Source organism: Bombina bombina, chromosome 6 (genome assembly GCF_027579735.1).
Source record: "Bombina bombina isolate aBomBom1 chromosome 6, aBomBom1.pri, whole genome shotgun sequence".
Lineage (NCBI taxonomy): Eukaryota > Metazoa > Chordata > Amphibia > Anura > Bombinatoridae > Bombina > Bombina bombina.
The window spans coordinates 9969590-9984190 of NC_069504.1; the positions used below are offsets into that span (position 1 = coordinate 9969590).

Consider the following 14601-nt stretch of genomic DNA (forward strand, 5'->3'; position numbering starts at 1 on the left):
AAGAGACCACTGTGATATGAGGTCAGTTATGTGATGTGTGCCTAGTGTACAAGAAGAGACCACTGTGATATGAGGTCAGTTATGTGATGTGTGCCTAGTGTACAAGAAGAGACCACTGTGATATGAGGTTAGTTATGTGATGTGTGCCTAGTGTACAAGACACAGGAAGAGACCACTGTGATATGAGGTCAGTTATGTGATGTGTGCCTAGAGTACAAGACACAGGAAGAGACCACTGTGATATGAGGTCAGTTATGTGATGTGTGCCTAGAGTACAAGACACAGTAAGAGACCACTGTGATAAGAGGTCAGTTATGTGATGTGTGCCTAGTGTACAAGACACAGGAAGAGACCACTGTGATATGAGGTCAGTTATGTGATGTGTGCCTAGTGTACAAGACACAAGAAGAGACCACTGTGATATGAGGTCAGTTATGTGATGTGTGCCTAGTGTACAAGACAGAGGAAGAGACCACTGTGATATGAGGTCAGTTATGGGATGTGTGCCTAGTGTACAAGACAGAGGAAGAGACCACTGTGATATGAGGTCAGTTATGGGATGTGTGCCTAGTGTACAAGACACAGGAAGAGACCACTGTGATATGAGGTCAGTTATGTGATGTGTGCCTAGTGTACAAGACACAGGAAGAGACCACTGTAATATGAGGTCAGTTATGTGATGTGTGCCTAGTGTACAGGACACAGGAAGAGACCACTGTGATATGAGGTCAGTTATGTGATGTGTGCCTAGTGTACAAGACAGAGGAAGAGACCACTGTGATATGAGGTCAGTTATGTGATGTGTGCCTAGTGTACAAGACACAGGAAGAGACCACTGTGATATGAGGTTAGTTATGTGATGTGTGCCTAGTGTACAAGACACAGGAAGAGACCACTGTGATATGAGGTCAGTTATGTGATGTGTGCCTAGTGTACAAGACACAGGAAGAGACCACTGTGATATGAGGTCAGTTATGTGATGTGTGCCTAGTGTACAAGACACAGGAAGAGACCACTGTGATATGAGGTCAGTTATGTGATGTGTGCCTAGTGTACAAGACACAGGAAGAGACCACTGTGATATGAGGTCAGTTATGTGATGTGTGCCTAGTGTACAAGACACAGAAAGAGACCACTGTGATATGAGGTCAGTTATGTGATGTGTGCCTAGTGTACAAGACACAGGAAGAGAACAGACCACATGATGGAATTTGCTGTGATAGGAGGTCACTTATGCGATGGTGTCTTAAACCTTGTAGAAAAGGGGCAGCAACCATTCTTTAGAAACCATTATGGCATCAGAAATTGCTAATCTTTGCCATGACTGATCATGAGAGAGTAAAGTGCTGAATATACAACAACTTTAAAAACAAGCAAATGATAAACAAGAGTGCCCTGGGGCATATCACGCCATAGGGAGATTAAACGTGTGAAGGGTTATTGGTGTATGTCACATAGGGATATAGACAAATGAGCAGAATGTCACTGACAGAATTAAAGGAGAAGGAAGAATACAAAACAGAGTGCGTCTACATAAACATGGGGGTTAAGGAAATAAAAGCAGAGGGGGTAAGAGAGTGACGGAGCAATCTCAGCTCAGGTGTACGATAAGGAATAAAAAGCCAATTGCCCAGTTCTTACCCTGATGGATCAAACTCTGTGAACCAATATTTGTAAAGCTGAGCTTTGATGTAGGTTGGAGAGACTGAGCGGAAGGGATATAACGATTCATCGTTCTGCACCAGCCGGATCACTAAAAGACGAAGAACAGAGTTAAAACTCCTGCTTGGTGTCCGTTATCCAAAATAGGCCCTCTCCAAAACATACATACTAAATACATTGTGCTGGGGGGAGATACTAGATAAGCAAATCCCAAACTAAACCAGTACCCTCCCCTGCCAAATACCTAACTAAACCAGTACCCTCCCCTGCCAAATCCCTAACTAAACCAGTACCCTCCCCAGCTAAATCTCAAACTAAACCAGTACCCTCCCCAGCTAAATCTCAAACTAAACCAGTACCCTGCCCAGCTAATTCCCAAACTAAACCAGTACCCTCGCCAGCCAAATCCCTAACTAAACCAGTACCCTCGCCAGCCAAATCCCTAACTAAACCAGTACCCTCGCCAGCCAAATCCCAAACTAGATTGTGATGTTCCTGGGGAAAATACTTAAATAAGGAACGTCCATAACGTAAGATTAACTGATTTTTTAAGTATGACATTTCTCTGCTCACCACCCTCATCCTTGAACATGAATACATCTATGGTTTATGCATAAAGTAACCATGTTTTACCTCCAAGTGTATCTGAAAACAAATCAGCTGTCGCCATCGGCGATCTCCCCCTATGATGTAACATCTACAACTCACCATCCTTGTTGCCCTGCAGGAGTTTATATACAAAGCTGGCAAACCAAGGGCTCTGGGAGTGAGGGCCGAGTGCTGCAAACCACATCTGCCAGTCAAGGCGAGGCTGATGAGGGGCGACTACAGGGGGCATTGTGCTCATATTCCCAGGCTTGTACATAAATTCAATTTCCTAAACAGCAGAAAGGGAGAGATCAATAGGTGACATATTGAGGGTCAGTCTAGTATCTGTGTGACAGAGCTGCGTGACGTTACCGTGTCACCTGACAAGTGAGGGACAGGGCTGTATGACGTTACTGTGTCACCGGACAAGTGAGGGACAGGGCTGTATGTCGTTAATATGTCACCTGACAAGTGAGGGACAGGGCTCTGTTACCGTATCAGCTGAGAAGTAAGGGACAGGGCTGTATGACGTTACCGTGTCACCAGACAAGTGAGGGACAGGGCTGTATGTCGTTAATATGTCACCTGACAAGTGAGGGACAGAGCTGTGTGACATTACCGCGTCACCTGACAAGTGAGGGACAGAGCTGTGTGACGTTACCGTGTCACCTGACAAGTGAGGGACAGAGCTGTGTGACGTTACCGTGTCACCTGACAAGTGAGGGACAGAGCTGTGTGACATTACCGCGTCACCTGACAAGTGAGGGACAGAGCTGTGTGACATTACCGCGTCACCTGACAAGTGAGGGACAGAGCTGTGTGACATTACCGCGTCACCTGACAAGTGAGGGACAGAGCTGTGTGACGTTACCGTGCCAGAGGTTTGGGCAGACGCAGAACGGCAATATAAGGTTTAGGGACTTATCTTATTATTCAGTACTTACCATCCATGTCTGTCTGTCATAACTTCCTTCCACCACAACCTCTGGGCGCCCTCCTACTCCTGTCATCCTGCGGAACAGACCATAGGAGTTTGCCAACTGGTATCTATCAACAGCACTGAACATTTGGTGCACAGGCGGCCATAACTGTCCATTTGATTCATACTCCACATACGTGTAAGGGACCTGAGATGAGACAGAGGTCAAACAACAAGTGAGAGAGGAGAAGAAAGGAGGAGGGGAGGGGGGAGGGGGAAGGGACAGGTAACTATGCGGGGGTAGGTAATATATAGGGAGGAGCTGCTGGGAGAAACGTACAGGTGAGGGCAATAACACCAGTAAAGTGATCATATATTCTGTTTCCTCACCAGGCTGATCGTGAACATAGCGGCCGCAGCACAGGAGAAGATCGCCCACTGCACAGTAGCCCAGAGCTTCCAGAGAAACCCTCGCACGATTGCACTCCTGGAAGAGAGGATGAGGCCTATAATACACAGAAGGGCAGCACAGCCATATGTACCAGGGTATGCACAAGGGGCAGACGTACATTCATACACACACACCCCAAGCACACTACTGACCTTACCTGCAGCTAATACCTCTTACTATACACCCAGCACCTACTGACCTTACCTGCTGCTAATACCTCTTCCTATACACCCAGCACCTACTGACCTTACCTGCTGCTAATACCTCTTCCTATACACCCAGCACCTACTGACCTTACCTACTGCTAATACCTCTTCCTATACACCCAGCACCTACTGACCTTACCTACTGCTAACACCTCTTCCTATACACCCAGCACCTACTGACCTTACCTGCTGCTAATACCTCTTCCTATACACCCAGCACCTACTGACCTTACCTGCTGCTAATACCTCTTCCTATACACCCAGCACCTACTGACCTTACCTGCTGCTAATACCTCTTCCTATACACCTAGCACCTACTGACCTTACCTGCTGCTAATACCTCTTCCTATACACCCAGCGCCTACTGACCTTACCTGCTGCTAATACCTCTTCCTATGCACCCAGCGCCTACTGACCTTACCTACTGCTAATACCTCTTCCTATGCACCCAGCACTAACTGACCTTACCTGCTGCTAATACCTCTTCCTATGCACCCAGCACCTACTGACCTTACCTGCTGCTAATACCTCTTCCTATACACCCAGCACCTACTGACCTTACCTGCTGCTAATACCTCTTCCTATACACCCAGCACCTACTGACCTTACCTGCTGCTAATACCTCTTCCTATACACCCAGCACTCTACCGACCTTACCTGCTGCTAATAACTCTTCCTATACCCCCAGCACCTACTGACCTTACCTGCTGCTAATAACTCTTCCTATACCCCCAGCACCTACTAACCTTACCTGCTGCTAATACCTCTTCCTATACACCCAGCACCTACTGACCTTACCTGCTGCTAATACCTCTTCCTATACACCTAGCACCTACTGACCTTACCTGCTGCTAATACCTCTTCCTATACACCCAGCACCTACTGACCTTACCTGCTACTAATACTTCTTCCTATACACCCAGCACCTACTGACCTTACCTGCTGCTAATACCTCTTCCTATACACCCAGCACCTACTGACCTTACCTGCTGCTAATACCTCTTCCAATACACCCAGCACCTACTGACCTTACCTGCTGCTAATACCTCTTCCTATACACCCAGCACCTACTGACCTTACCTGCTGCTAATACCTCTACCTATACACCCAGCACCTACTGACCTTACCTGCTGCTAATACCTCTTCCTATACACCCAGCACCTACTGACCTTACCTGCTGCTAATACCTCTTCCTATACACCCAGCACCTACTGACCTTACCTGCTGCTAATACCTCTTCCTATACACCCAGCACCTACTAACCTTACCTGCTGCTAATACCTCTTCCTATACACCCAGCACCTACTGACCTTCCCTGCTGCTAATACCTCTTCCTATACACCCAGCACCTACTGACCTTACCTGCTGCTAATACCTCTTCCTATACACCCAGTACCTACTGACCTTACCAGCTGCTAATAACTCTTCCTATACACACAGCACCTACTGACCTTACCTACTGATAATAACTCTTCCTATATACCCAGCACCTACTGACCTTACCTGCTGCTAATAACTCTTCCTATACACCCAGCACCTACTGACCTTACCTGCTGCTAATACCTCTTCCTATACACCCAGCACCTACTGACCTTACCTGCTGCTAATACCTCTTCCTATACACCCAGCACCTACTGACCTTACCTGCTGCTAATACCTCTTCCTATACACCAGCACTTACTGACCTTACCTGCTGCTAATACCTCTTCCTATACACCCAGCACCTACTGACCTTACCTGCAGCTAATACCTCTTCCTATACACCCAGCACATACTGACATTACCTGCTGCTAATACCTCTTCCTATACACCCAGCACCTACTGACCATACCTGCTGCTAATATCTCTTCCTATACACCCAGCACCTACTGACCTTACCTACTGCTAATACCTCTTCCTATACACCCAGCACCTACTGACCTTACCTGCTGCTAATACCTCTTCCTATACACCCAGCACCTACTGACCTTACCTGCTGCTAATACCTCTTCCTATACCCCCAGCACCTACTGACCTTACCTGCTGCTAATACCTCTTCCTATACCCCCAGCACCTACTGACCTTACCTGCTGCTAATACCTCTTCCTATACCCCCAGCACCTACTGACCTTACCTGCTGCTAATACCTCTTCCTATACACCCAGCACCTACTGACCTTACCTGCTGCTAATACCTCTTCCTATACCCCCAGCACCTACTGACCTTACCTGCTGCTAATACCTCTTCCTATACCCCCAGCACCTACTGACCTTACCTGCTGCTAATACCTCTTCCTATACCCCCAGCACCTACTGACCTTACCTGCTGCTAATACCTCTTCCTATACACCCAGCACCTACTGACCTTACCTGCTGCTAATACCTCTTCCTATACACCCAGCACCTACTGACCTTACCTGCTGCTAATACCTCTTCTTATACACCCAGCACCTACTGACCTTACCTGCTGCTAATACCTCTTCCTATACACACAGCACCTACTGACCTTACCTGCTACTAATACCTCTTCCTATACACACAGCACCTACTGACCTTACCTGCTGCTAATACCTCTTCCTATACACACAGCATCTATTGACCTTACCTGCTACTAATACCTCTTCCTATACACCCAGCACCTACTGACCTTACCTGCTGCTAATACCTCTTCCTATACACCCAGCACCTACTGACCTTACCTGCTGCTAATACCTCTTCCTATACACCCAGCGCCTACTGACCTTACCTACTGCTAATACCTCTTCCTATACACCCAGCACCTACTGACCTTACTTGCTGCTAATACCTCTTCCGTATACACCCAGCACCTACTGACCTTACCTGCTGCTAATACCTCTTCCTATACACCCAGCACCTACTGACCTTACCTACTGCTAATACCTCTTCCTATACACCCAGTATCCTACTGACCTTACCTGCTGCTAATACCTCTTCCTATACACCCAGCACCTACTGACCTTACCTGCTGCTAATACCTCTTCCTATACACCCAGCACCTACTGACCTTACCTACTGCTAATACCTCTTCCTATACACCTAGCACCTACTGACCTTACCTGCTGCTAATACCTCTTCCTATACACCTAGCACCTACTGACCTTACCTGCTGCTAATACCTCTTCCTATACACCCAGCACCTACTGACCTTACCTGATGCTAATACCTCTTCCTATACCCCCAGCACCTACTGACCTTACCTGCTGCTAATACCTCTTCCTATACACCCAGCACCTACTGACCTTACCTGCTGCTAATACCTCTTCCTATACACCCAGCACCTACTGACCTTACCTGCTGCTAATACCTCTTCTTATACACCCAGCACCTACTGACCTTACCTGCTGCTAATACCTCTTCCTATACACCCAGCACCTACTGACCTTAGCTGCTGCTAATACCTCTTCCTATACACCCAGCACCTACTGACCTTACCTGCTGCTAATACCTCTTCCTATACAACAGCACCTACTGACCTTACCTGCTGCTAATACCTCTTCCTATACACCCAGCACTTACTGACCTTACCTGCTGCTAATATCTCTTCCTATACACCCAGCACCTACTGACCTTACCTGCTGCTAATACCTCTTCCTATACACACAGCATCTATTGACCTTACCTGCTACTAATACCTCTTCCTATACACCCAGCACCTACTGACCTTACCTGCTGCTAATACCTCTTCCTATACACCCAGCACCTACTGACCTTACCTGCTGCTAATACCTCTTCCTATACACCCAGCACCTACTGACCTTACCTACTGATAATAACTCTTCCTATATACCCAGCACCTACTGACCTTACCTGCTGCTAATACCTCTTCCTATACACCCAGCACCTACTGACCTTACCTGCTGCTAATACCTCTTCCTATACACCTAGCACCTACTGACCTTACCTGCTGCTAATACCTCTTCCTATACACCCAGCACCTACTGACCTTACCTACTGCTAATACCTCTTCCTATACACCTAGCACCTACTGACCTTACCTGCTGCTAATACCTCTTCCTATACACCTAGCACCTACTGACCTTACCTGCTGCTAATACCTCTTCCTATACACCCAGCACCTACTGACCTTACCTGATGCTAATACCTCTTCCTATACCCCCAGCACCTACTGACCTTACCTGCTGCTAATACCTCTTCCTATACACCCAGCACCTACTGACCTTACCTGCTGCTAATACCTCTTCCTATACACCCAGCACCTACTGACCTTACCTGCTGCTAATACCTCTTCTTATACACCCAGCACCTACTGACCTTACCTGCTGCTAATACCTCTTCCTATACACCCAGCACCTACTGACCTTAGCTGCTGCTAATACCTCTTCCTATACACCCAGCACCTACTGACCTTACCTGCTGCTAATACCTCTTCCTATACAACAGCACCTACTGACCTTACCTGCTGCTAATACCTCTTCCTATACACCCAGCACTTACTGACCTTACCTGCTGCTAATATCTCTTCCTATACACCCAGCACCTACTGACCTTACCTGCTGCTAATACCTCTTCCTATACACCCAGCACCTACTGACATTACCTGCTGCTAATACCTCTTCCTATACACCCAGCACCTACTGACATTACCTACTGCTAATACCTCTTCCTATACACCCAGCACCTACTGACATTACCTGCTGCTAATACCTCTTCCGTATACACCCAGCGCCTACTGACCTTACCTACTGCTAATACCTCTTCCTATACACCCAGCACCTACTGACCTTACTTGCTGCTAATACCTCTTCCGTATACACCCAGCACCTACTGACCTTACCTGCTGCTAATAACTCTTCCTATACACCTAGCACCTACTGACCTTACCTACTGCTAATACCTCTTCCTATACACCCAGCACCTACTGATCTTACCTTGCTGCTAATAACTCTTCCGTATACACCCAGCGCCTACTGACCTTACCTACTGCTAATACCTCTTCCTATACACCCAGCACCTACTGACCTTACTTGCTGCTAATACCTCTTCCGTATACACCCAGCACCTACTGACCTTACCTGCTGCTAATACCTCTTCCTATACACCTAGCACCTACTGACCTTACCTGCTGCTAATACCTCTTCCTATACACCCAGCACCTACTGACCTTACCTGCTGCTAATACCTCTTCCTATACACCTAGCACCTACTGACCTTACCTGCTGCTAATACCTCTTCCTATACACCTAGCACCTACTGACCTTACCTGCTGCTAATACCTCTTCCTATACACCTAGCACCTACTGACCTTACCTGCTGCTAATACCTCTTCCTATACACCCAGCACCTACTGACCTTACCTGCTGCTAATACCTCTTCCTATACACCCAGCACCTACTGACCTTACCTGCTGCTAATACCTCTTCCTATACACCCAGCACCTACTGACCTTACCTGCTGCTAATACCTCTTCCTATACACCCAGCACCTACTGACCTTACCTGCTGCTAATACCTCTTCCTATACACCCAGCACCTACTGACCTTACCTGCTGCTAATACCTCTTCCTATACACCCAGCACCTACTGACCTTACCTGCTGCTAATACCTCTTTCCTATACACCCAGCACATACTGACCTTACCTGCTGCTAATACCTCTTCCTATACACCCAGCACATACTGACATTACCTGCTGCTAATACCTCTTCCTATACACCCAGCACATACTGACATTACCTGCTGCTAATACCTCTTCCTATACACCCAGCACCTACTGACCTTACCTGCTGCTAATACCTCTTCCTATACACCCAGCACCTACTGACCTTACCTGCTGCTAATACCTCTTCCTATACACCCAGCACCTACTGACCTTACCTGCTGCTAATACCTCTTCCTATACCCCCAGCACCTACTGACCTTACCTGCTGCTAATACCTCTTCCTATACACCCAGCACCTACTGACCTTACCTACTGCTAATACCTCTTCCTATACACCCAGCACCTACTGACCTTACCTGCTGCTAATACCTCTTCCTATACCCCCAGCACCTACTGACCTTACCTGCTGCTAATACCTCTTCCTATACACCCAGCACCTACTGACCTTACCTGCTGCTAATACCTCTTCCTATACACCCAGCACCTACTGACCTTACCTGCTGCTAATACCTCTTCCTATACACCCAGCACCTACTAACCCTACCTGCTGCTAATACCTCTTCCTATACACCCAGCACCTACTGACCTTACCTGCTGCTAATACCTCTTCCTATACAACCAGCACCTACTGACCTTACCTGCTGCTAATACCTCTTCCTATACACCCAGCACCTACTAACCCTACCTGCTGCTAATACCTCTTCCTATACACCCAGCACCTACTGACCTTACCTGCTGCTAATACCTCTTCCTATACACCCAGCACCTACTGACCTTACCTGCTGCTAATACCTCTTCCTATACACCCAGCACCTACTAACCCTACCTGCTGCTAATACCTCTTCCTATACACCCAGCACCTACTGACCTTACCTGCTGCTAATACCTCTTCCTATACACCCAGCAGTATACTAACCTTACCTGCTGCTAATACCTCTTCCTATACACCCAGCACCTACTGACCTTACCTGCTGCTAATACCTCTTCCTATACAACCAGCACCTACTGACCTTACCTGACTTACTATACTTTCTGATTGCTAGGTGTGTTTAATTTATAGCCATACATTGAATTTGATTCGCTCATCACAATCTGATCGATCAAAGATTGTGATGAACGAATCAAATCCAATGTATGGCTATAAATTAAGCACACCTAGCAGTCAAAGTATCTTGATAAAGCCCTTGTGAGGGTGAAACGCGTAGACCTTAATGACTGCCACAGAGGAACTTCATTGCTTTTTATTACATCATTAATACAACTTTTTACAAAAAAATCGTCATCTGCCTGCATAACTCCTGGGAGTATCTACGGATACGTGGAGACAGGCCAAGACTTTCAACATATACATGTGTATCTGAATATCCCACATTGGTTATAAAGAGCAACATAGCTGAAATTAAAAAAACTCCTTATACAGCAGACCAAGAGGAATAACTTTGTATCAAAAGCACAGATATTTGCTATAAAGCCGATCACATCGTTTCCATCACAACAATGTTTGCCACACTGCTAGCTCATTGTAGGCTTTAGGATACATTGTAACGGCCGACAGGATTCAAACATATCACGTGAGTGAATTAGCCTATGAGGCATCGGAGAACTCCAGTCACATGATTTCACCACTTTGTGTTTTTATGGAAGTAAACTGATATTCGATCTCACGTCCAAGTTGCTTACTTTTAAAGATACCATTTTTATAGACATTTCTTTCTAATGACACGGTGAGTACACGGATCATCTCTAATTACTATTGGGAAATTCTCTCCTGGCCAGCAGGAGGAGGCAAAGAGCACCACAGCAAAGCTGATAAGTATCACCTCCCTTCCATCCAACCCCAGTTATTCTCTTTGCATACGTGAAAAGCAAGGAGGTGGTAAAGTTTAGGTGTCTGAAAGAAGAGTCTTCAATCAAGATTTTATTATTTTGAAGCAGAGCAAGATTGTCCTGCTTCCTCCTGGGGTTTAGCCGTAGACCATATCAGTCTCTTCAGTAAAGCAGTGGATTGCTATATGCTATTGATTCCAGCAGCCAGCAGGACAGGTAGGCGAAGGTTGTTCAGGAGGCTCCTGTTCAAGGCATGCCACAGCTTTCTCCTCAAGTGTCCCAAACCTTATCGTCCACACATGCAGTGCCCTGCGTTTCCTCTGACACTCCGGTTGGAGTTACTACATTGCTACACACATATCCTCTGCGGTAACAAATGCGCCGTCTGCTTTTCCCATACTGCAGAGAAAGCACAAGAGGAAATATAAAGAATCAGTGAGTAAGGTTTCTGACACAGTTGTGGCTATTCCGAATGTTCCCTCCCAGAAGTCTGAGGAGGAGGATACTTCAGTGGCATCTGAGAGTGAAATCTCAGACTCAGTGTGATTCCTTCTTCTGATGCTGAAGTTGTATCTTTCAGGTTTAAGCTAGAACACCTCCTTTGTTACTTAAGGAGGTTTTGGCCACCTTGGACAATTCCAACATGACAGTTGTAGTCAATCCTAAGAAGTCTAGTAAGCTAAATAAATACTTTGATGTACCTTCCACGATGGAGGTTTTTCCTGTACCAGAACGGGCTAGAGAAATTATTGCTCGGGAATGGGAGAGACCTGGTATTCCCTTTTCTCCATCCCCATAGAGAATAGCTGTTCTTTTAAGGATCCTATGAATAAGAAGTTGGAGGGGTTGCTTAAAAAGATATATGTACACCAGGGTTTCCAATAGCAAACTGCAGTATGTATTGCTACTGTCACCAGTGCAGCAGCATACTGGTTTGATGCGTTGTCTGATTCTATTCAGACAGATAACTCTATTGAAGAGATCCAAGGATAGGATTCAAGGCATTAAAGATGGCCAATTCCTTTATTACGGATGCTTCCCTTCAAGTTATTAAGTTGGGAGCAAAGATTTCTGGGTTTGCAGTACTGGCTCGCAGAGCTTTATGGTTGAAATCCTGGTCTGCGGATGTGTCATCTAAGTCTAAGCTTTTGGCGATTCCCTACAAGGGTAAGGCATTGTTTGGGCCGGGCTTGGCTGAAATTATTTCAGACATTAAAGGAGGAAAGGGTAATTTCCTCCCTCAAGATAAGCGGAATAAGCAGAAGGGACGTCAGAGTAATTTTTGTTCCTTTCGAAACTGCAAGGGTAAAAATTCTTCTCCCTCAGCCAAGCAGGGACAGTTCAAGCCTTAGTGGAGGTCTAACCAGTCTTGGAACAAGTGGAAGCAATCTAAGAAGCCTGTTAATGTCAGCATGAAGGGTCTGCCCCCGATCCGGATCTGGTGGGGTGGGCAGACTTTCTTCGCTTAGGCCTGGGTTCGGGATGTGCCAGATCCCTGGGCGGTGGATGTCGTGTCCCAGGGATACAAATTAGAGTTCAAAACCTTTCCTCCCAGTGGCAGGTTTCTGCTCTCAAGGTTATCTGTAGACCAGAAAAAGAGGATAAATTCATGACAAAAGATTTAAAGGATGCGTACCTACAGGTTCCCATCCACAGGGATCATCACAGGTTTCTGAGGTTTGCCTTTCTAGACAAACACTTGCAGTTTGTGGCTCTTCCATTCGGCCTTGCCACAGCTCCCAGGATTTTCTCAAAGGTCCTGGGAGCCCTGTTGGCGGTGCTCCGGTTGTGGGGCATTGCAGTGGCGCCTTACCTGGACGACATTCTGGTCCAGGCGCCTTCCTTTCAACAAGCAAACTCTCACACAGAGATGTTATTTTTTTCTGCGTTCTCACGGATGGAAGGTGAATTTGGGAAAGAGTTCCTTGATTCCAGCTACAAGGAGAGTGTTCCTGGGAACCATAATAGATTCCTTATCAATGAGAATATTTCTGACAGAAGTCAGAAAATCAAAGATCCTCGACTCTTGTCTGGCCCTTCAGTCCTCTCCTCGGCCGTCTGTGGGTCAATGTATGGAGGTGATCGGTCTGATGGTAGCTGCCATGGACATCATTCCGTTTGCCGGTTCCATCTCAGACCTCTGCAGTTATGCATGCTCAGGCAATTGAACAGGGATTATGCGGACCTGTCTCCGCAAATTCTTCTGGATCAGGCGAGAAGAGACTCTCTTCCTTGGTGGCTGTCTCTGGATCATCTCTCCCAGGGAACCTGCTTTCGCAGACCCACCTGGGTGATTGCAACAACGGACGCCAACCTGCTGGGATGGGGAGCAGTCTGGGGCTCACTAAAGGATCAGGGGACATGGGATTGGGAGGAGTCTGTTATCCCCATAAACATCTTAGAGCTGAGGGCAATCTTTAATGCTCTTATGGCCTGGCCACCATTAGCTTCAGCCCAGTTTATCAGGTTCCAGTCAGACAAGATAACTTCAGTGGCTTACATTAACAATTAGGGAGGAACTCGAAGTTTCTTGGTCATGACAGAGGTAGCCAAGATTATTCAGTGGACAGAGACCCACAATTGTTGTCTATCTGCGATCCACATTCCAGGGGTGGACAATTGGGAAGCGGATTTTCTGAGCAGACAGACTTTTCACCTGGGGGAGTGGGAACTCCATTCAGAGGCGTTTTCAGACTTGATTCTCAAATGGAGACAGCCGGAGCTGGATCTCATGGCATCTCGACAGAATGCCAAGCTCCCGAGGTACGGGTCGAGGTATCCTCAAGCTGTACTGATAGATGCTCTGGCAGTCCCATGGAATTTCAGTCTAGCATATCTATTTCCTCTGTTCATTGCACGAATCAAACAGGAGAGGGCGTTAGTGATCCTCATTGCACGGCATGGCCTCGCAGGATCCGGTATGCAGACCTAGTAGAGATGTCATCTCTTCCACCTTGAAAGCTTCCACTGAGGAAGGCCCTTCTAATTCAAGGGTCCTTCCTTCACCCAAATATCATTTCTCTGAAGCTGACTGCTTGGAGATTGAATGCTTAATATTATCTAAGTGTGGTTTTTCTGAGACGGTCATTGAGACCATGATTCAAGCCCGTAAACCTGTTAGAAAGATTTACTATAAAAAATGGCATAGATATCTGTATTGGTGTGAATCCAGAGCTTACTCTTGGAGTAGAGTTCGAATTCCTAGGATTTTGTCTTTTCTCCAGGAGGGTCTGGAGAAGGGATTATCTGCTATTACCTTGAAGGGTTAAATATCCGCCTTGTCTATTTTGTTGCATAAACGTCTGGCGGATGTACCAGACGTGCAATCTTT

General features: G+C 46.7%; 1 protein-coding gene across 1 annotated transcript in view; it reads right to left on the reverse strand.

The window, feature by feature from the left end:
• LMF2 (lipase maturation factor 2) overlaps positions 1-14601 on the reverse strand; it is a 130334-nt gene that overhangs the window by 48605 nt on the left and 67128 nt on the right. The window contains exons 9-12 of the mRNA XM_053716309.1: positions 3560-3656; positions 3195-3377; positions 2371-2539; positions 1642-1753 (exon numbers count right to left, since the gene is read on the reverse strand). Of these exons, the coding sequence (XP_053572284.1) occupies positions 1642-1753; positions 2371-2539; positions 3195-3377; positions 3560-3656 (561 nt within the window). The remainder of the gene's footprint in view (positions 1-1641; positions 1754-2370; positions 2540-3194; positions 3378-3559; positions 3657-14601) is intronic.